Source organism: Etheostoma cragini, chromosome 3, assembly GCF_013103735.1.
Source record: "Etheostoma cragini isolate CJK2018 chromosome 3, CSU_Ecrag_1.0, whole genome shotgun sequence".
Taxonomy (NCBI): Eukaryota; Metazoa; Chordata; class Actinopteri; order Perciformes; family Percidae; genus Etheostoma; species Etheostoma cragini.
The window spans coordinates 27017791-27040071 of NC_048409.1; the positions used below are offsets into that span (position 1 = coordinate 27017791).

Sequence of the window (22281 nt, forward strand, 5' to 3'; positions counted from 1 at the left end):
CTCTCTCTCTCTCTCTTTTTCATTCCATTCGTATAAGGAATACATGGTTATTATTATTTTTACCCTCTCTGTCACTGTCTCTCTCTTTCTCTCTCTCTCTCTGACATCCACTCATACACACTCAAACACTACAGTTATCTAGATAACTAACTGACGCCAGCTTAAATTCAGTGATCATTTACATAAACATCCCATTAACAGTTAAAGAGACAATGGAGTCAAAGTGTAGATTTGTGGAATCCCAAGAATGATCATAAAGGTAGAAAGAAACGTCTCTCTCAGACGTGCAGAGACACACACACAGCAGTATTTTAAAAAGCAGCATGTAGAGAACGATGTGGATTTAGGCAAAAGCTAATAAACCTCCAGGTGAGGTGGTGGAATGATGGGTTTCCGCCTAGCCACCCCACCATCTGTCCAACATTACCATAACACACACACACACACACACACACACACTCACGTACAAATTTCAACAGCAATTTGACTTCAGTGTTCGTGCATTATCCAAAATCAGCGGGAGTTACGGTTTGTTGAAGGAAATGTTGCCGTTTCATGGTTTTGTTTTAATTGATGTTAATTGTTTAAAAAAATGTTGCTATATGGACTGATAGATAGATGGATTGATAGATAGATAGATAGATAGATAGATAGATAGATAGATAGATAGATAGATAGATAGATAGATAGATGGATAGATAGATAGATAGATAGATAGATAGATAGATAGATAGATAGATAGATAGATAGATAGATGGATAGATATTTGTTGATCCCAACAGCGTGATCAGAGATAGAGATCTCGAGACCAGGGTACATTCACCCAAAAGGAAATCAATACTGAGGATTTTTTTATTTTGTATTCAATAAATATGTTTTTTTTATATATTTGTGTGACCCTCTACCACTGCAGGTTGGGTACCTCTTTCAACCCTGAATCATTTACACGTTTGTGATGTTGAATGATGAAAAATGTAATTATAATAACCCAGCAGCACTGTCTCCAATCAGTCTGTTTACTGGTTCCGCTTATTATTATTTATTCATTATTGTCTATTTCAGAGCTGTTCATATTCTAACAGAATTGTTATATAATAACATACATAACACTATTTATTCCAGCATCCTTTGCACTATGCTCCATAATTAAAATAATAATAACTATCATAATTATAACTTACTCCTGCATAGTTTGCACTCTTCATTGCACCATTGCCTCAACCTGTCTATATTGTTTCTGTTCATAGTGTGTATATATGTTGCTTTTTTGTATGAGTAAGCACGGTGAGCAATACGATCTAAAGCAAAATTCCGTGTATGTGTCCAAATAAAGCTAATTCTGATAACTGTTTCAAATATTTTTATTTTCAAGCTTAATTTAAAAAAATCTGGTTAAATTGTTACTACAGTGCTTCTGCACTCTGGGGCAGCCCTGCCGTCTCATCTCGTCAGAGTGTCCTTGGGCAAGACACTAAACCCCAAGTTGCCCCCGATGCTGCTCATTGGAGTGTGAATGTGTGTGAGTGTTTATCTGATGAACAGCTGGCCCCTTGTACGGCAGCCTCGGCCACAGTGTGTGAATGTGTGTAAAGGGTGAATGGTTCCTCACTGGTTATGATGTAAAAGCGCTTTGACTAGAAAAGCACAACATAGTACAGCACATTTACATTCTTTTTACATTATTCTTGTACATATAAAAAAAAAGGAAAGAAAAAAAAAAAAAACGAAGGAGAGGCCCTAATTCCTGCCCGAGATTGCCCTCTGATCAGGATTCTACTTGTCCAGTGAGATATGATACCAAAGGTTACAAAGAAAACCAATTACAATACATGCAATGCAGCCGACAAAACATCAGTGTATGGACAACTACAAAAACACAGCATATTGTACGCACAAACCCGTATATCTGTGATGAGTCCAGGTCATTCATATTAGATCTTTATCATTCCTTTGTCAGTTTTTTTTTTTTTACTTCCCTCGCAGATCACTGGTGTCTCATCACTTTCCTTCCTTTCAGATCAGAGTATATAAGGGCTATTCTTTACTCTCTTACCCTCCCTTTTCTGCTACAACTGTCTTATTTGCCCATGTATGAATGGTAACAAAAAAACGCATGATCAAGAAAAAAGTCGGTTGTACCAGATAAATTCGAAAGAGGATAATAAGTGAGAAACAGGTAACAGGAGTGTGTGTTGCTCCTCTAGCGGGCTCCCAGCAGGGGGCAGCAGAGGCCCAGCATCTGTGAGCAACACAGCAGTCCTTCCATCCATTTAGGTGCAGCCAGCCTTGACCCAGTGTCAGAGAAACAACAGAAGGAGTGTCCGTACAGTACTAAACCCTGCAGGGAGAACAGGTGTGAGCAGGTCACACCTGCTGAGGAGGACCTTGTTCTCATTTCACAAGACTTTACTCCAACCATTGGAGGGTAAGTTCTTGGTAACAAATGCTTTTTTTTTTAATGATGGGGCTGATAATGATCCTATGATGAATGTTGTGTTGCTCAAACCTTTTGACTCTGTCAGAAGTCTGACATTTGACGCTCCAGCTGGCTCGTGCCTCAGCTTTTCTTCCCTTTTTGCTTTTGAGTCACTACCAAAAAAAAAAGAATTGTCCCATAACTGGGAATTCCAGACTTTGGTTCCAAAATGCATCACTGGAAAATCCCATCTTCCTTAGGACTACTGATTCCATGAGAGTAAAACTCTCATTTGTTAACAGAAACCTTTGCATTCAGATTATGACATAATGGGAAAACTGAGTTGTTACTGCAACCAAGCTTCTTCCAAATTACATGTAGTGTTCAGGATAACCTGTGTTAACTCTGAGAGCCAGCTTTAAGTGTTTGGGGTCATTGTCCAAAGCCAAACAGGAGTTTGCAGAACCAAATCTCTGAAAACCATCTCACTAACATCTGCTCATAGCCCCAGCCTAATAAAAACTCAAGAATGCTGCTAGTCTGTGCTTTACTGCTTATGGGGCTACTTCACTTTTTCCATATGCTGCAGCAGCAGCAGCTTGCACGGTCTGGTGTGAGACCTTCACAGTTCAGCTTCCAACAGATTTTGTCTGTGCTCCAAATGCATGTGTCCAGCTGAAACTGTGCTATGCTCTACACACTGTGCAGAGCACCCCATGCAATTAGGTGTCGGCGTCCAGGCCTTAAAGTCCCTCTGAGCAGCGCCTACTATTTGTGGTGCAGAATCTGTTTCAGACTGCAGCCTGGGATCCATCTGCCTCAGATTTGCCACGTATTTCCAGAGCGGGAGACTGGCTCACCGGTGCATTTCTCATGGCGATATGAAATAGTGTGAGGAATCTGCTCTGTGTGTGTGTGTGTGTGTGAGAGCAAGCTTTTGTGTGTGCACAGGCAGCACAATGTCACCTTGACTACAATCTACAGGAGGCAATGAGGGCGCGCCGCATCTGTACGCCACTGGACAGAGGAGGAGAGAGGGAGTAGAAGGTATATGTGTTGCGTGTCTCTTGGAGCGTGTGTGCGAATATGCCCAATGTGTGAGTGTGTGTGTGTGTGTGTGAAAGAGAGAGAGAAAGACTGAGGCGGGTATAGCTCTCTCAGACAGCTCGCAGTGCTGGAGGATCCCTCTTCACATGCAGGCAGAGCGACGCAGAGATGTCAGGAGCAGCACACACAGGTGGGTGGCAGCAGCTGAGGGGACAGGTGAGACAGGCACCCGGGTGCCCAGGTTTCATGCTTCCTAATATATGGCTGTTTTCAGTGTCCGAACTGCATCATGGTCATGCAAAACTACCAAACATGTCAAATGAGTTTGTGTGTGTGTGTGTGTGTGTGTGTGTGTGTGTGTGTGTAGAAGCTGAACAGGCCTGCAGTCTGGCCTGTGGGTCATCAGTGTTGATCAGCTGCTTTGGAAAGACAAACCTGTCAAATGTCAGATTGTGGGGATCACAATGAGGCAAACCATGACAGATATTAAGTCTTACGAATGTTACTTATTTGTGCCTTTTACACTTTAATAAAAAAAAAACACCCTCTTTAAACTGTCTGTAATTCACTTGCTGATTTCTGGTATTTAAATTCAAGCCAGAAAACTGTGGGCGAGCTCTTCTCCTGCCGATCTCCAGGTGAGTTGGATGCTCCCTTAGCCTGCTGACAGACAGCGCTTACAGACCTTCCAACAGCCGCAGAGGGACCTTCAGGCTTCCGTTCAATTACCATTGTATTTGCCGGGACTGTTGAGGAGTAAAAAAAACGCCGCCGCATCCTTTTCCTCTCCGTCATGTGACTCCACCGGCCGAATATATCTGTGTCCTTTCCGTTTTGCCGGAGAAATGCAGTCTCGGCCAATCGTGTCTCGACTGAGGACTCTCTCTCGCTCTCATTTTCTCGCTTTCTCTCTCATGATGCCTTCAGGTGACATCGAAAATTTGGAATCTACAAGTTGGTTCACATGACTACAACACAGCAAGGACGGGGATTTTATTTTGGAATTGACATCAAGAGAAGACATGTTTATTCAATGAAAACCGTTTAAGACCTCAACGTGTTGGGCTGTTTGTTTTATTGCGCTTTCTTTTTGACTTTTGTGCACTTTGCATGAAAACCTGCAGAGTGTTGTTGACCACTGTTGTTGACCAAGTGTGACAACTTATGTCATGTAGTTTAATCTAATCCAATGACATTGTTTTTATTCTCCTTCGCCACATTAGGCCCATAGCTCAATCTTGTAAACAAAAAAAGAAAGACGCTCAAACTCAACAATGCATTTTTCAAGTAATCTTAGGCTTTAATAACTGACAACAACAAATAACAACAAAAAACACGAAGAATCTCACTGACAAATCGCACTTTAACACAAACGTATGGGAATCCCGACTTTACGCGAAGCCTGGAAGGCATCGCGAGGGCCTGTGACGTCGGCCGCTCCCCTGCGCTCCCTCTAGCAGCCAGTCAGAGAAGGGATGCTCTGAACGCAAGACTGCAGCATCTTCACCGAGAGAACGAGCAGGAAAAACCCCGTCTCTTTCTCTGTGTTCCTCCAACTCCGCGAGTCCGGACCCTCTTCACCCACCCCGTCACCCCTGGGTGTATTCATGATCGGAGCCAGAACCGGATAAGAGCAAAGAAATTGTATCTAATAATAGCCTACAAATAACGCATCGGATTTCTTTTTTTTTATTATTGCTTCAACGACCCTTTTTCTTCGGTTGATATCGCCTCTTTGTCCTTCGGTATTGCTGTTTTATTTGGTTTATTTGTTGTTCCGGTTCGCTGGCTGTTGCGGAGGAGCGCCACCATCCTGCCATCCTGACATGAGCACGCTCTTTTATCTGGTTGCAGCGGAATGACACACATATCCTAGCTCCCATATCAAAAGGTTGATGGAATATTGACGTTCCGTTTGCACGTGTTCAGTATAGCCTAGACCAATCTCCATCTGCAGAGGTTTCGGATTTTTTTTCCGCTCTCCGACTCGCTCATCCGCCGCTCCAGTGTTTCTTTCTCTCTGTCCCTGCGCAGCATCTCTGTACGCACGGCGCACTACGGAGGAACGCGCAGCTATCCGTCTCCGTCCGTAAGAAACAGGCGTATTTTTCTAATTCCCAAATCGCTATTCGTCTTCTCCAAGGACTCATCTGTGCGACTAAGCTGCGTGAAAGAAAAACAAAACAACAGAAAGACGGGAAAAGGGGGGATTTTAAACGCAAACGCAGCCCAAGCATCCAAGAGCAAGCTCGAAAATGATGGCCGGCGGAGCAGTACAGCAAAACGGGATTTTTTCAAATCCTCACCATCATAATCAACAACCACACATGGAGTCCGACCCCCCGGACTCACGTAAAAGACCCCTGGAGACCCCGACGGAGGCCAGCAGCACCAAACGCACAAACACAGGAGGTAAGAGCTCCGATGGGGATGCGGGGAGCTGTTCGGGTTTCGGTGAATGTTGCTTCGTCCTGAAGGCAGGCGGACGGAAAGGAGAGCAGGTTGATCTGATTCTTGACGTAGGCTACACAGAGGCACGCTACAGCTCAGATTCACAGACTTGTGTTGCAATTACGCAGATATAGGTTAAATATAGAGAGCTTCGTTATTTCATCCGCTTTCAAAACGCATTTAAAAAAAAAAAATTAGCCGACGCTTCATGTGGGAAAAAGGGAACAATGAGTGGGGCTGACGGGGGATTTGGAGGGAAGTCGCATGTTCCCCTCGCTCACATCCTGACTGCTTCAGCCTCTAGATCCCCTGAATTGGGTGTTTTTTTATTGCGTCTTAAGCTTTACGCGCAGCCACAGCGGCCATGCTGGAGCCCACATCAAGGATGTAAACAAGTGAAAGCCAGATCAGGCTGGTGCGTGATCGCAGGCTCTCCTCCCGCAGACGGATGACCTTGTGAGAATCTCACACACCAGCCTCCATCGCCGCTTTGTGTACAATTACACAAGCGGATAAACAAGCGGACTCACATTAACAGCAGGCCCGCGGGCATCCAGAAAGAACAAGGGGGGAAGCCAGAGCGGCTCAGAATGCGACAGTGCCTCAGTGTGTTATTGCAGCATGTCGGTGCCTATGTGTGTTCCTGTGCTGATTTTAATAGCAATGCAGCTGGCATGGAGAAAGTACTTTCTCAAAATGTCTCCAATCGTGTTTATGCATTATTCTCTGCTTGGATGAGATATGGATATGTCACCATGGTAATCACCACATTTGGTTTTTTGTTTACATGCTGTCATGCGCCAAGCATCCCCATCACCCGGCATTACAACCATCAGTAGCCTATCTTGGCCATGCACCTCCATCATGGACATTTGGACATGCACTACACTAAATGTGTTATTTACACAACACCGAACTGAAGAATTGGGACATAATAACCCTATTTGGCACAATATTTTTTTTAGAAACCAAGGCTCCCTTATAAATATTTCAATTAGAATTTGTAGATATTAGGCGACCCAACATTAAGTGCAGACTGTCAACATAAACATGTAGATTTAATCAAATTCTGGACGCCATGTTCCTTTAAGAGAAGTATGAGGCAGATGTGTTTATAGAACCAACCCAGAATTAAGCATAAGATATCAAGATTTTGACTAAACTAATATGTTAGTTGACCAGCAACTTTGACGCATAAATTGGACTTCAGTAATATTCATTGAACAAAGATCCATGCAGCTGCGGTGAATGTGTTTAAATTGAACTGTTTCCGTGTAAAAAAAACAACAACAACAACAACAACAAAAAATTTCATGTCAGGGCAGAGACATGAAATATATGGGACATCAAAACTCTCCACTGAAACACAGATACATAACATGCTTTTAATGTTAGCATATCATTAAAGTCAATTGACAAATGCCTGGTTATTTATTAAGTAAAAAACTAAAAGGCATTCATTCACGGAAAATGGGACTTCACTGCGGGGGTTTCTGCAGGTTTGATCAGAGAAGATCTCCATCAACGTGACTGGATGGCGTCTTATCGGTCTTACATTGAAATGGCCAGTCCCTGACAGAGCTCTACATATTAGGTGATCTATTAGTTCAGTGCAAGCAGGTGTGATGGTTACTGTTTCAAATCTTAACAGACCCAAACAGTTTGAGTGGCCTGTCCCCTTTTAGTACACGATGACAGGTGCTACAATTTTTTTTAAATCTTCTTGTATCTTTTTGTAATGGATTGGTCTTTTTTTAAGCAATGGCAGAAAAGTCATTTTTCACAGTTTCTTCAACTGGCCCCAGAAAACATTGCAGTCGTCCTAGGGAGTAGGAACTAGACAGAGAGGAGGGGCGAGCCGCAGGTTAGCGACCGTGGTTTAACTATAGATCAGAGACCTCGGAGCACTGAAAGCTCCTCCTCGCTGTGTGCAAGGCTCCCCCTCGGGGACCATCCTCCCGCCCGCATAACACTCAGACAGCTCGTCCATTTAGACAAATGAAAAGCCCGGGATGATGATGATGATGATGATGATGATGGGCATGGCCGACCAGGCTTTTACTCAGGCAGAGAGGACGGCCCCGGCGCCGCCAGGTCATCACTCCCTCAGCCGCCAGCATCAGGCTGATGACATTTGGTTGAAAAAGAACAAGTCGCTCCCACACACACGTCACTACGCAGCCCCTCGATATAATCAACAAAGAGGAATCAGAGCTTGGTTGCGGGTCTTGTGTGGATTTTTTCAACCCAGTTCTGTTTAAAAAAATTAAAATAAGGTCTCTTTTTTCCAATCACATGCCACGACTTTAGTCTTGATGACTGACACTGAGAGCTTGAATCAGTTAAATGACACAGATAAGATTAGCCCATACTTATTCTTCAGGAAAAAAAAGCTTTTCACTGAGAGTATGTTTTTGTATTAATATTTTTAAGCTGCACTTAGGCTGCAGTTTTAAAGTTAAAGTCAGGTCAAAGTGCTGCTAAGAGATCATAACAATGGTTGTTTCTCTGTATCAGTAGTTTACACCACACACTCCCCCCCCTGTGCTTCCTCTCTCTGTAGTGGCCTTCCTGCAGCCCCTATTTGAAACTGAAGGCATTGTATTCCCTCACCAAGAAACTGAGACTCATGGTAAGAGAGACTTTGCTTTTGATCTTCTACCTATTATTACATTTATTTTTATTTTTACTGTAACCTCCAATGCAGGAATGATTCAGCAGTGACAACACGTACATGTTGTGTTCTTGAGGGTCAAATTATGCGGAGTGAAATCCAAATTTAGGGCATTTCAATGACGAGGTCTGACTGCTGCCTGACATTTAAATAGGGCTTAAAGTAACACCCTCATGTTCTACTCACGATCCAGGATAATGCATGCTGATATTGTTTATATTGTTTGTTTTCAGTTCCATAACATCCATTTTCATGCTTTAAACCAAAAAAATACAAATTCAGTGTTTCTTTTGTCATAATACCCAACATTACTGCACAGAGTTCTGATGACCTTTGACCTCATGCTAGCCATACCATCAAAGCATTTGGGATGATGACTGATGTGCCGTCGAAATGTTCATTCTCTGATTGTGTTAAAGTTTCATCCGTGATGGTAACAGTACGCCCCGTGCAACCGCTGCGGAGTGACTGTGGCTGTAACCTCTTTCCTTTTTCACAGGTGGACTGAATGTGTAGAGCTCTAACAGAAAGAAGAAAGCTTTTAAATCAGAAATGTTTCTCTTTGTCTGAGCAGAAAATCACAGTTGTTTTTCCTTCGACAGCTGCAGCTTGGATATGCTTTGAAATGTAAGGTATAACGCCTGGGCAGAGTGTTTTCTGTTCATGTCACTCAGATCTGTGTGAATGAGAAGGGAGAGCAGACATTAATTCAAAGGAGACTAGAAAGGATAGACTTGGATTTTGCCTCTGACATTCCCGTTGGTTTGTATCCAGGGTGTATCCAAATGTGTGTGTGTGTGTGTGTGTTTGTCTGTGTGTGTGTGTGTGTGGAAAGAGCTGGTCAGCTGTCAAACAGTAGAGATACAAGGTGACGTGGGTCCACTAAAACCCAGAGAGTCATAAATCTCAGCTTTATATCTTATAAAAGCTGAAGGTCTTAAAGACAAAAAGATCAATGAGTCACTGCAGTAGCCCCCCCCCCCTCCCCCCACACACACACACAAACTCTCTAATCCCCTAACCCCAAACCATTCTTATCTTTGTGCCTCCCCTGCCCCTCCCCTCACCCCAATCCAGCAGCCCCCCCTTCCCCTCCAGCATTAGAGGAATTCTGATTTCCCTTTTATGATGTACATACTGATCAGAGACTTTAATGTGCTCATTGTTAATATTTAATTTAGTTTCAGAAGTTTAAACTTGGATCATTTTCAAAGCCGGACTTGATCATGGCTTAATGAGTAATAATCTTCCAGTCATTTCATAATTCAAGGATCCGCTGCTGTCGGCCAATCAGGGTTCAGTGTTTTATGTAGACCTACATTTTAACTGAAACTACAATTATAGGAGAAAAAAAACTCCTGAAGAATATACTATTTTCTTGAAACGTATACTAGTTTACTTGGACATCTGAATATCATAGCGGAGGGTTTACATCAACAACACTGAGCTCGGAAAACTCTGAAAAGTTACGCAGTGTGTGCTTTGAGATATTTTGTAACTATACTTTGGTTGAATATGATCAGCTTCCCTGGGAGGCTAAAACTTCCCACTGATACTACAAACGGAGTATTTGTTCAGGGCACTGGAACAGTATGACCAATACTGATACCCAATACCTAACAGCAGCCTCTCGCTCTAAAAGAGATGACTTGGATTCAGTTTATTCAAAACGAATTCAGCTTTCAGGGATATTTTGAGGGGGGATTTTCATGGTCACAAAAAGAACATGTGAGTGGGGAGAACATGTGATACAGGTTTAACAGTCAGGGAAAAGTTTGCCGACCTGGACGTACAGACCTTTCATCACTTCATATTATAGGCTCTTCTCTTCTCTTCTATTCTATTCTCTTCTCTTTTTTTCTCTTCTCTTCTCTTCTCTTCCCTTCTATTCTCTTCTCTTCTCTTCCCTCTTCTTCCCCTGTCTGTAAGATATAATACATTCATTTAGCAAATGGATGGACTGGCAAGCCGGTGTTGCGAAGAGGCGAGGGGGGGGGGGAGGGGTGACTTGAAATGCCCTTGCCAAGTGACATTAGGGGACTAGCGTGCGTGTGCGTTTGCGTAAGTTGCAAAAAGCAGAGATGAAGTTTAGTGAGAGAGAGGTGTGTATGTGTGTGTGTGTGTGTGTGTGTGTGTGACTGATGCAGAAGCACACACCTACTGCATGCTGTGTAGCAAGCCTTGGATGTACGAGACAGGCCCTTTGATGCTATTGATCCGAGTGTTTTCTGTTGCTCCTGGAGCTGAGTGGAGCATCTTTTTTTTCGGGACGTCCGTAGAAAGGAGAGCTGCCTCCCTCGCATTGATTGGCTGTCTGCGCTGAGGAGGAAGAAGCCCCACATTTGGCTTTGAGCAATCGAAAATAAACCCCAGGCTGAGGGGGGTAGACTTCTAAATACACCTAAGAGTGAGCCAGAATACACAGCAAGAAGTTGATTTTTTTTAATGAAATAGTAAGTCATCAACTGTTGAGATGCTTATTAGACACAGAGTTGTATTTTTTTCATACGTTGAGTGTTGAATGCTAAGCAGTATTTTTATAAGATGCGAAGTGAGCGATACGGCTCACACTCGTGCTTTCTCTTGGCTATCTTTCAGAACACGGCGTTCTCCTCTGCGACACGCTTGTTTTGTTCTCTCGCGAGCCTGAGCTCTCATCCTCTCGCCCTCTTCCCTTCTCTCCATCCTCCTCTCCTCCTCATCCATACTAATCATGCTCCACTTCCGACCATCACGACTGCCCCCTCCTCCCCCTCCTGTCCTCCTTCAGCATCGTCCTCCCATCCTTTTCGTCCTCCACCCATCCCCTTTATCAATCGCAGGCTGTCGCTGACGACGCTCGTGCGCTCGGCAACCGTTTCCGAGGCTGTCGATCGATAGCTGCGACTCTCTTTCTCCTCCTCCACCCTCATTTCTACCTCTTAATTTTTTTCAAGGCACTGCGTCAAAGTAAAAAAAAAAAAAGAAGAAGCCATTGCACAGGGTGGGGTGAAGGCGCTGAGAGGTGGGAATATTTCCACAAAGGGAGGCGTGTGATTGGCGGAGCGAGACGTCGGTCGCAGCTAGCTGGTCGCTGATAGGTGAGGAGAGCAGGGCGGCGATGAATATGGATAAGGGAGAGATGAAAGGGCCGATGCAGCGAGGACGACTGGAAGGGCCCCCTCCTCTGAAATAGCCTTGGTCTGTGAACAATACACATCGGTTTTCACACACACACACACACACACATACACACACACACACACACACACTACTGGGAGGGAAAAGAGGCGGCTGCTTCAGTTATCTTTGTTAGCGTAGCCACCATGTCTGCTTCGGTTTCTACGCAGACGCCCTGATGATAGGGATCGTTTCAGTACGGAGACATTTCATTGGTTCTCCCTAAACCCTTCATTCTGAATTACTTTGTGGGGTTTTATTTGTGACAAATAAATAGATAGATGGAGGTGTTACTGTTACTGACCAGGACTTTATGTCTTTTTTCTATTATATTCCACATTTATGTAAATCTTTTTTTAAACTATCATGTTTTAGAATTCCATAATTTATTCGGATCGTTGTTGCACAATGTCTTCAGATGACAAGATTTTCTTTATAAAGAGTTTGTGTGTCATTTAAAAAAAAAAATGCCCTCCATTTTAAAAAATGCCTCTCTAAGAAATTGAAAAGGCATTATTACATACTACATTTAAGCGAAAAATAGTCTTTTTTTTTAGGAGCACAGTCATTTGTCAGATGGTGACACTAATTTAGATTTTTTTTTTTAAACATAACAAATTTAGATATGAAGCATTTAGGAATTAATTCCCTCAGCAGTCACTCCAAGCCGGTCACTGGGCTCTACCTGAGTCTATGAATTAGACTCTTTCCACATTTCTTTTTCAAATGACAGCTTCTGAATCTAGTGATTAAGAAATGTAAGCACCTTTTGCACGCTGCAAGTCACCACCAAATCTAAATTGAATAAACAACGTGGTAAAAGTGAAATATTCAGACGCTGCATAGGCAGAGACGATAGAGATAGAGATATTTCCTCCTGCTTGGCTTCTGCGAGCTCTCTGTGTTTATGAGTGACGACCATCTTTCAGATCGAAGACAGCTGGTCAAAGCCTCACTGCTGGAGAGCTTTACGTGTGTGTGTGTGTGTGTGTTTGTGTGTGTGTGTGAATGCTACCCCCCCAACAAAAGAGTAGAGGACTTGAAGGGGTGTGTTAGACAAAGCCTGCCCCCCTTAACTCTCCCTGCTTAGGGGAGATGAATATTTTCCAGGTCCCCAGAGCTCAGAGCCTCCATACCACAGCCCCCGTTCACCAACCAGGCTGTGTTCACACAGCTACACTTCGCCCCTTCCCCCCCTCAGCTGTATACTCTCATCAACGTAGAAATGTATCTAAAAGAGACTTAAGACCATCATGATACACTCATGAAATATCAGAAGATTTATTGTGTTTCTTGTGTGACTTCTAAATAAATAACATCTGGTCGTGTATATGTTTTATAGGAGACCAATGTTGGCCAGATAGGTGATACCTTCCTATGTAATACCAAACTCCTAGGTGGATAATATTAACTATGTGGTTTAGTACTAAAACACTGAATTTGGAAGCTGCCAGTATTTGTGTCAGTGACCCGGAGGAGTATTCCTCTCAGGAGCACAATACAATAAATGTAGGCTCTGTAATGGCACGGGGAGCTATCAACAGTGTAAGTTCTCACACACACTGTTACAGTAAATGAGAAACGAATAGAAGTCCAAAAAACTTCTAGAGAGCAAGTCAGCCCCCCGTTCTGGCTTTAATGTGTATTTAGCACATGTGTAACTGTAAATCAGTTCCATTCAGTCCCCTTTTAGTCATGCCCTCTATTTAAGCTATAGAGAGGTGACATTAGGAATTGTTTTGTCAGGGCGAAGCATGTGAGGAGAAGTAACAGAACATCTTAGCCCCCCCTCGCCCCTGGAGGCCCATGGACACTAGATCCCAGGATTTGAGCCTCCAATCCCCCAGCATGGAGAGCCTATTCTGGGCCTGGCGGGTCCACAGGGGCCTTAGCAACAGATTGGACTATTTTCTCATCTAGTTATTTTGTTGTGGACCATATATTATTATATTATATTATATTATTATTATCGGGAATGACCTCGTAGTCTCCAAAATGAAAAAGGATCCTAAATGTCCCTTTCTTGACCCAAAGAGCCTTTTAATATAAACATACACACACACACACACACACACACACACACACACACACACACACACACACACACACAGACACACACACACACACACACGCACACGCACACACACACTTGTTCATAACAGCAGGGTGAAAAGTGGTTACTATTGTTGTGCTGCCGGTACGTTAAACTTTCTGGGAGTGGTGGGTTGGCCATTGTCAATCTTTCTTCTTTTTTTTTTTTTAAGGAAATGTGTACTTCCTGTAAATTATGTGTTGTGTAAATGTAGGGATTTGTGTGTGTGTGTGTGTGTGTGTGTGTGTGTGTGTTGCTTGGAGTAGTAAACACAAGAAGATCTTTGTCATAGCAACCAGTAGGGAACCCTGTAGTTACACAGCTGCAGACACACAATATCTACATACGCACGCACGCACAATGCTGCCAACCTGCTCTGCAATCTAGCTTTTAGCCCAGAAGATTAATTTCTTCGTTTTTAACTGTGACTCGCGTGTTTGGGTTTTGTGTTGAAGTTGGGATAAGACGACCTAGTATGAAAGTTGCCCCAACCAACCCAGACAAATAGAAATATTACAATTTACATGCAATTACAATGTGACATTATTAGCAGTAGCAGCAAGTTAACTTTGAGTAAGGCGACAGATGTTAGATCGGGTGTTAGATCTAGTTTAACATTCCGGTAAGGCGGCAAGAAAGAAAGAGAGTGCCGTGAGATAAGCGATCACAATGGCAGAGAAAGTAAAATATGCTACTAAGAAGGAAAAGCTTAACCATCCTGAAAATTGATGCCTCTGTACACCTCTGGCTAATTTCTGTATAGGATGTCCGTTTGAGGGTCTTTTTCAGAAAAATACAGTCAGTGTTAGCTGCAGCCCTCGGGGGATTCCACTTTAAGAAAGGAAGTTTTTAAAGGTCTCATGTTGTAATAAGAAAGATCTCCGTGTCTTTCTTCATTATGAAGCAGATCGACGTGCTATGTAAATACTCTGAAGGTATTAAAATGCTCAATCCACAACGAAATGCACACAGCTCGTGTTTAGAAACTGTCAGAGGTGGAAAGAGTACTAAAATATTGTACTCAAGTAAAAAAATAAAAAATACGTTGATAAAATATAACTCAAGGAGAAGTCAAATTACCTATCTGAAAAATACTCAAGTAAAAGTAATTCCTTTAAAATGTACTTTAAGTCAAAGTTACTTAGTTACATTAAAGGTGTTTTAAGCGATGTTGGGTGACGTTACTACTTGTTGACGTTCAAAGTTTATTTAAACAAAATGAGACTAGCTTGCCCCTCCCTCCTCCTCATCCCCCCCCCCCTTCCCTTCTGTGCTTTCTTTTGTTAGTCAAAGTTTTGTTTTTTCACTCAGTAACGGATAGGATTTGTAATGTAGTGAAATGCAATACTTTACTCCAAATGTAATCAAGTACATTTTACATACAAAACACACAACAAAACTACTCAATACAGTAACGTGAGTAAATGTATTTTGTTACTTTCCACTTCTGGAAGCTGAGCCTTTAAACAAGCCGTCAGGACTATACGGTTGGCGATTCAGTCGATCCAGAGACTCCCAGGCAGTCTGGGAGGGAGGGGGGCTTAAAACAGGGGGTGATCACAGGCATATTCAGACAGATAGTGGGAGAAAAATAATGTGTTTTTGAACAAATTCTAGTAGAAACACAAAATACAAGTATGAACCTGAACATTAGCATGACATGGGACCTTTAAGGTAGAGGATCTAATATTTGGTATACCAAGGCCCTGCTGAACCCCTGAACTTAAGCATAGCTTGTGCAATAGCCTGCTGTTCTCCTTCTTACATTAAGTTCATTGGTCATCCTTTTAGGAACCCCACAAAATACTCCCTCCCCAACTGCTGATAAAACATTAAGACATAATCAGTTACAATCCCCATATCGGTAATTATGGTGTTTTTCTTGTTCTTATTTGAACTGAAAGTTTACATGCTCATTATGTTGTCAGCGTGAAAGACTCGCTGCACACACATCAGGAGGCTGAGACGCTGGATATTTGGTGATTTTTCGTATCAACAAGTGCAGAAAATAGTAGCAGAGAACAATGAGTGTGACATCATGCTGTGAAAGTGTTTTTGTATACAGCAAAAGAAATACGTAGAATGCTTATTGTGGATTACAGTGCATTACTTCACGTAGCTTTTTGTACAAATGGTTCATGAGAACAGAGTTGGACTTCCATGTCTTTGGGTCGACCTCCGTCCTATCTTCACTAGGGGTGGGGGAAAAAATCAATACAGCATGGTATCGCTATATTTTGAGCTGCAACACTGTATCGATACAGAGGCGCAAAGTATCGATCTTTTATTAGACACGTGTTGGTCCGTTTTTCTGCTTGACAATCTTATTTTGCAGCAATAAAACAGAAGTGAGATGAACAAACAGAGATATGTTTCCCCCCCCCCCCAATCTTCACTGGGGGGCCTCATTTTAAAAATAAGTTCTGAATCGTGAGCATTTGTTGATGGATTCTTGTAAAAGAGACTTTTATTTTTCTTACCAGAAGCTTTTCTTTTAATCTTTTTTTTTCTCCCAAAGAATAAATCATTTCAGGTCAACCCGAGACATGTTGCTCAAACACCCACGGGTGCAGAACTTTCTTACCATCACTTTTTAATTTGCTGAGCTGTGAGAGGGAATATGGCGTGGGTGAGTGTTACGTGACCCCGATCGGATTTTGAGGTTAGTGCTGACACTGATGGGTCAGACGCGGCGAGCAGAGCTTCTGGCTGCTTATTATGCCTGGTTAGATTGGCATGCATGTGCATCACCTGCACCCCTGGGATGTGGGATGACACAGGGAAGGGAGCGCGGGGTGTAATTACACTTAATTAGAATTTGCAACTGTGACATGTAGATAAACGAGGCTTGGCTTTTATAGAACTGTGGTAAAAACTGGGCTCTTCTATGTGGGTGGAAGGTCTACACTAGACCAGGAGGATAGAAACATGAGTGGCAGGATCATTGCCCAACATTAGGATTTACATTTGGGTTCTCCGTAGGGAAGGTCATGAGGTTAGAGCAAAATAATGAATATAAATTATATGAAAATAATTAAAGATGTTATTCTCTGCATAATGCAGCATTCATGTGGCCTGGGAAAACCGTGACAAACCTCCGGCAAATTGGAGATTTGCTCTGCAAGTCCGTTTGGTCGAGAGCAGATTCAAGCCCATTTCCAATTTTTCCAAATGGAGGCACCAATCACAACCGTTGAGGCGGCGAGCAGCAACAGCGAGCAGCTTTTTGTTTATATTCAACATATTCCATTTTCAACCCGTTGCTGCCGCTGTTGCTGCTACGTCATCCAGATCGTTGCTCTGATTGGTTAAAGGACTATCCAATTGCACCAAGACGCATTTTTGCGCCGTCCATCGGAAACGGGCTGTGAATGAAGCTTGCCCAGACCCTTCTCAGTTAAAACTAAGAAGGGTCTGGTGTCAACCAGGCTAGCATTCATGTTAAAAATATAGAAACTCATTGTTTAGGTTACAAAAAAAAGGTTGTTTTGATTTATTCTTTTATAGTAATATTGTCAAAAGTCACATTTGCCGGGACTTACAGTAGACGTTTAAGAGAATCTGCTATGTACAGTTCACACAGAGTCCACACATCATGTCCTTATGTACAGAGCAGGGCTTTAGATGTCCGAGAGGCTCTTTAATGATGCACAATAAAAGCTTTTACTTTGAAACCGGATCGAGCTTTAAAAAGAGCTCAACATAGAGATACTTTACTTTTTTGAGCTTGAAGATGTCAGAGCCTTTTAAAAAGATAAAGCAGATAAATCTGATAAAGCTAGAGGAATGCTGATAAAATGTATTTGTAAACAGTATCATTCAGTGTAGTGCAGTGTGGGAGGAAGAGGCAGCACAGTTTTCAAGTTTTTTTTATATCTAGAAGTTCATCTTTATGAAAATTGAGTCATGGCAGTTATCTCAAAGTGTAACTCAATCTGTGTTACATAACCCTGTTAACAAACTCACCACTTGAGATCTGCAGTGCTGGTTGATGACAGATGGATTTAATGGTCTTAATGTTTGTATTTATTTACGCAATCCCAGTGTGTGACATGGTGTTCCCAAAATATTTTCCGTATGAGAAATAATCAAGATCTATGGGAAAACATTAAAAGATGCAGTCACCTTGCAAAGGTTAACAAGTTGTTGTTTTTTATTTTTAGCTATTGAGTTTGCAGCATATCATTATATATCATATATCATTAGATATTATATGCATCATTTCTTTTCTTTCACTGTTGCCATGGTACCATGTACAAGTGTTACCATTCAAATGATACAAGTGATGAACATGAATCACTCATTATCCTCTTATATACATGATGAGTCATGTTGCCAAGGTGTGTAGGCTTGTTTATGAGAGATCGGAAACAGACATGCTTTTGTATTTGTGTGCGCATGCATACATAAGTGTGTGTGTGTGTGTGTGTGTGTGTGTGTGTTTCGTATTTACCAATTCCCCTGCCTTGTTAATACTGGCTGTTATAATTAGCTAGCCTCTTTCTAAAGCAGGTCAGTCCAAGGCTTCATACTCAAAGTGGGTCACTGCAGCACACTGAGGAGAGGAGAGGAGAGGAGAGGAGGAGGAAAAGAAAGGAAAGGAGGAGAAAGGAGGGGAAATGAAAGAAAAGAGGAGGAAGAGGAGGAGGAGGAGGAGGAAAGGAGCAAGGGAACGAGGAGAAGACAGACAGTTTTAGGCCACAATGTGACATTTCTTCAAGCCTCAAAACAAAGTTCTGCTGTGAGCGAATAAATGTCTCATCATTGTTGTCGCTACGCAGCTAATTAGCGATAGCCAGCTTGCGTGAAATAAAAGAAATATATACGATGACGGACAATAGAATGAGGAGGCTGTTATAAATAAAGTATTTCAGGAAACCAAAAAGGTTGGTGAAGTTCCAAAGTGCAAGCTTTCATGTTTGACTCATAAGCGCTCAGGGCTGGTTCATCCCAAACAGAAAAGGTCTGCTGCAAACAACCTGCTGGAAATAACTGGAACAAACAAACAAAAGACCCTTCAACAAAATATAACTTTAATACAAACCTTAATCATGCTTTTAGCTAAGGTTGTTCATATTAGTTTGTTATTGCGTTAGTGTGCTGTAGCTGCATGGTTCTTCTGTGTTTTAATATTTTAAATCTTTGGATATATTTTATCTTTGGAAGTTTGCCAGGTGGCTTTTTGCATGCTTTGAGGGACTCGTGTACTCAGATTAGATCATTTATACCTCTCAAGTGGCTTTTTTTGGAGATTAAAGAGAAAAGGAACAAGCAGATAGATGATGGAGAAATAGAAGGGTGTAGGACCTAAAGAGAAAGAAGAAGTTTGGTGTGTAGAAGTTGAGATGAAGGCCATTATCATTTAGGTGTTTTTCTATTTTGGAAATTCCAAAGGGAAGAGCATTTCATTCAACACATAATCCAAATTACATTCACTGAAAACACCTCGCTTACCAAAGAACATGAGGTGGAGTCTGATAAACACAAGCTTTTAAAAAAGGAGGCTAAACTTTCTTTAACAAAATGAAAAAAAATGAGTAATATTTTTCCCTCTTCGCTACATCCATGTGTGAGCTCCCTGCAGTTTGTATTTCATCACCACCAGAGCTGAGGAAGGGCAGGGGAGTGTCAGATTTCCTGTCTGTGTGCTCATGTTTTGACTTGGCTGAACACTCGGAGATGAGAACAGAGCCCACCCGGTATTTAACACTACTACCATCCCTGTGCACACGGCACACCCGTTTGGTGGAGATGGAAAGAGACTTTCCTAAGATTAGGGCTGCCCCCTCTTAGTCGACTCATCGGTCGTTTGGTCTTACAGGCTGGCAACATTTGAAAAAAAAAAAACTCCTCAAACCACCTATTTAACACAGGCAACCTGCTTTAGCTTAGCCACAGCCATTCTGTGAAGTGTCCATGGGTTTCTAGAAGGGCGCTATATGAATAAAAGTTATTGTTAGTATTATAGTAATTATTATTACGTATCACGCGTACCTTGTTTGGAGTGGATGTTGAAACACTGGATTACGCTTTCATTGTAATCAATGAAACTGGCTACACCGGACATAAAAGAAGCGCGTAGTGATGCGCATGCCTCGCGGAGATTGGCTCTACAACCGTTAAATTCAACCTATTCAAATAGGTCTGCCTTACGTATGTTTTACATGAGGTGGGCTTTTACACAGAAATGGATCTTAAAGTGTCTGCATTTCTTTTAAATTAAAGTACCGATGTACAGGACACGACCTAATGACTCAATGAGCGTATTGACAGTTTCATTTTGAGAGCTTCCGTCTCGTTTCCGCCCCCCGCGTCCTCTGATAACAGCTGACTGTAGATTGACGTTTTCACAGCGCTGTGCCGGCTCCAAACAACTGAAGAAACAACAACAATCCTGAAGCAACAGCTCTCCGTCTCGCCTGTGGCTCACACACTCGTACAGTACGCCGTGTGTGTGCAGCAGGTGTAGCCATAAAGATACATTCCGCGGCACATTCGCTCTGCTAACATTTGAGCACATCTCAGATCTGTCAATTAAATCAACTAATCATGTGAGTTAGCCGACAAAGAATTTTCTGACGTCGAGAACACAGTGTTTCACTGTCATTTACTAATTGTAAGGTGTACTTTTTGGGAGTTAGTGTACAATAAATTGGTGTATGAAGTATTTGTACTTGTACTGTACTTGAGACCTCTGGAACTGGGTCACATCTGTAGTTTTTCCTTAGTATGCCACACTCATGTAACGTCAAGTTACAGTAATTATCAGCTTCCGACTTATAGGTGATGCTCAAACTACACATCGTAATTATGACTGGAAAACTCAGATTTTGCGAAAATCTCACATGTTTTCCAATTTGGCCCATAGTAACACAAAAGTGCCTGAAGAAGTGGTTTAATGTGATTAAACAAATGATGTGTTACATTGTCAATTCACTGTGTTTTTAACAGTCATATGGCCAACAGTCTTGAGACGGCAACCTTTTCCATTATGTTTATTTAAGGTGTACAGACTTTGGTGGCCATAGCAAACTCCCAGCATCTCTTTTCACAAATGCTTGTACTTATCAACCTGAGCAGACTTGAAAACAAGTGTGGGTGTGCAGGGTCTTTTATTAATTACTTTTATTTATAGTGAGGTGTCACAAACACCTCTGCTCCACTGTTGTTTTGCTGCAACGTAAGTGTTTAAGGGATGCAACGGGAGTTATAGCTATTAAAAGGCATTTAATATCTCAATGTAACCATATGGGATCGTGAATCTTCCATCTGGTTATACCTGGTCTGTCCACCTCACCATCAAAGCAGGATACTCTTAATATTTAGCATGTATTTGTCTTTTTTCACAGTTCAGTGTCTCCAGTTGTTCGCATGAGTAGCAGACAGAGAACAGCGATGTTACAAAGTGCCTCGCCCTTGTGAGAAAGTGTGCCCCTTTAATAATAATCCTATTTTTAATCTGCCTTCTGAGGGTCTGTGTCCTGGATTATCAAATATAAAGAATGCTGCTAGGGATGGAAGCTGAGAACCATTGAACCAGTGGCAGTTTTAAGAGACAGAACACTGCTGCAGAGCAGTTTTTAGATTCACAACCTCAAAATGGTAGACTTTGAAGAGATTCTTTACAGAGTCATGAAAAAAGTATAACATCTGCTTTTATTCTATGGTAGTGCTAACGCAAAGGCAACTGATTATGGAGTTCTTTCAGACTTATGAGTCCATTAGTCTTCTATATCCTTTGCGTTCCCCATTGCTCCGGTGCTGCAGGGAAGATGCCGGATGCATGTATTTTCCGTTTCCTTCCGCTGTCTCTGTGTTGGAATAAATCCGGTGGATTTATGAGGATTATGGTTACCTGCTCCTCACATCTTTTCATGGTAAATTAAGACAACTAGCTAGACAATATGTCCAATCTTAGTTTTCTCTCACACAACTCTTTTGCAGTGTCTCTGTACAGAGTTTAGCAGCGCTCATGACGATTCTGATTGGTTTAAAGAAATGCCATTAAACCAGAGCACGTTTACCTCCCATCCTCGAATGCTGGTTGGAGTAGTCTGACCCTCCGTCAGTGCACTTTGGAAGAGGGTCTGGATAAACGAGACTATGAGTCCAAAAACTGTTCTCTTAAAGCACATTAAAATCTAGTTTTGATGATAAAATGTGTACTTTGAAATACTAACTAGGAAAGTTAAGGTGTTTTTTCTTGCAAGAACAGCTACATAGTGATAAAACAATGGATAAGACAAAAAATGTTTTCAAGATTCAACACTGACAAAAAAAACTGATTTAAACTTTTTAGCTGTACTTTGCCACGCAGATAGTTTTGGTTTGATTTGTCAGGGTTTTGAGGTATTAGAATTATTAGGATACTAAATTGTACTACATGTACACATTCAATGCAAGTGAATGTAATTTAGTTTTGCTGCTCAAAGGAGGTGTAAG

At 42.0% G+C, this 22281-nt stretch overlaps 1 protein-coding gene across 2 annotated transcripts in view; it reads left to right on the top strand.

Moving 5' to 3' along the window:
* The first annotated feature begins 4877 nt into the window (after positions 1-4877).
* Positions 4878-22281, top strand: part of LOC117942541 (RNA-binding protein Nova-1-like) — a 78761-nt gene continuing 61357 nt past the window's right edge. Inside the window, exons 1-2 of one of the 2 annotated variants that reach the window (XM_034868058.1) lie at positions 4878-5875; positions 8478-8546. In XM_034868058.1, coding sequence (XP_034723949.1) covers positions 5719-5875; positions 8478-8546 — 226 coding nt within the window. In that variant the 5' untranslated portion in view covers positions 4878-5718. The remainder of the gene's footprint in view (positions 5876-8477; positions 8547-22281) is intronic. The other variant, XM_034868059.1, reaches the window with a different exon arrangement.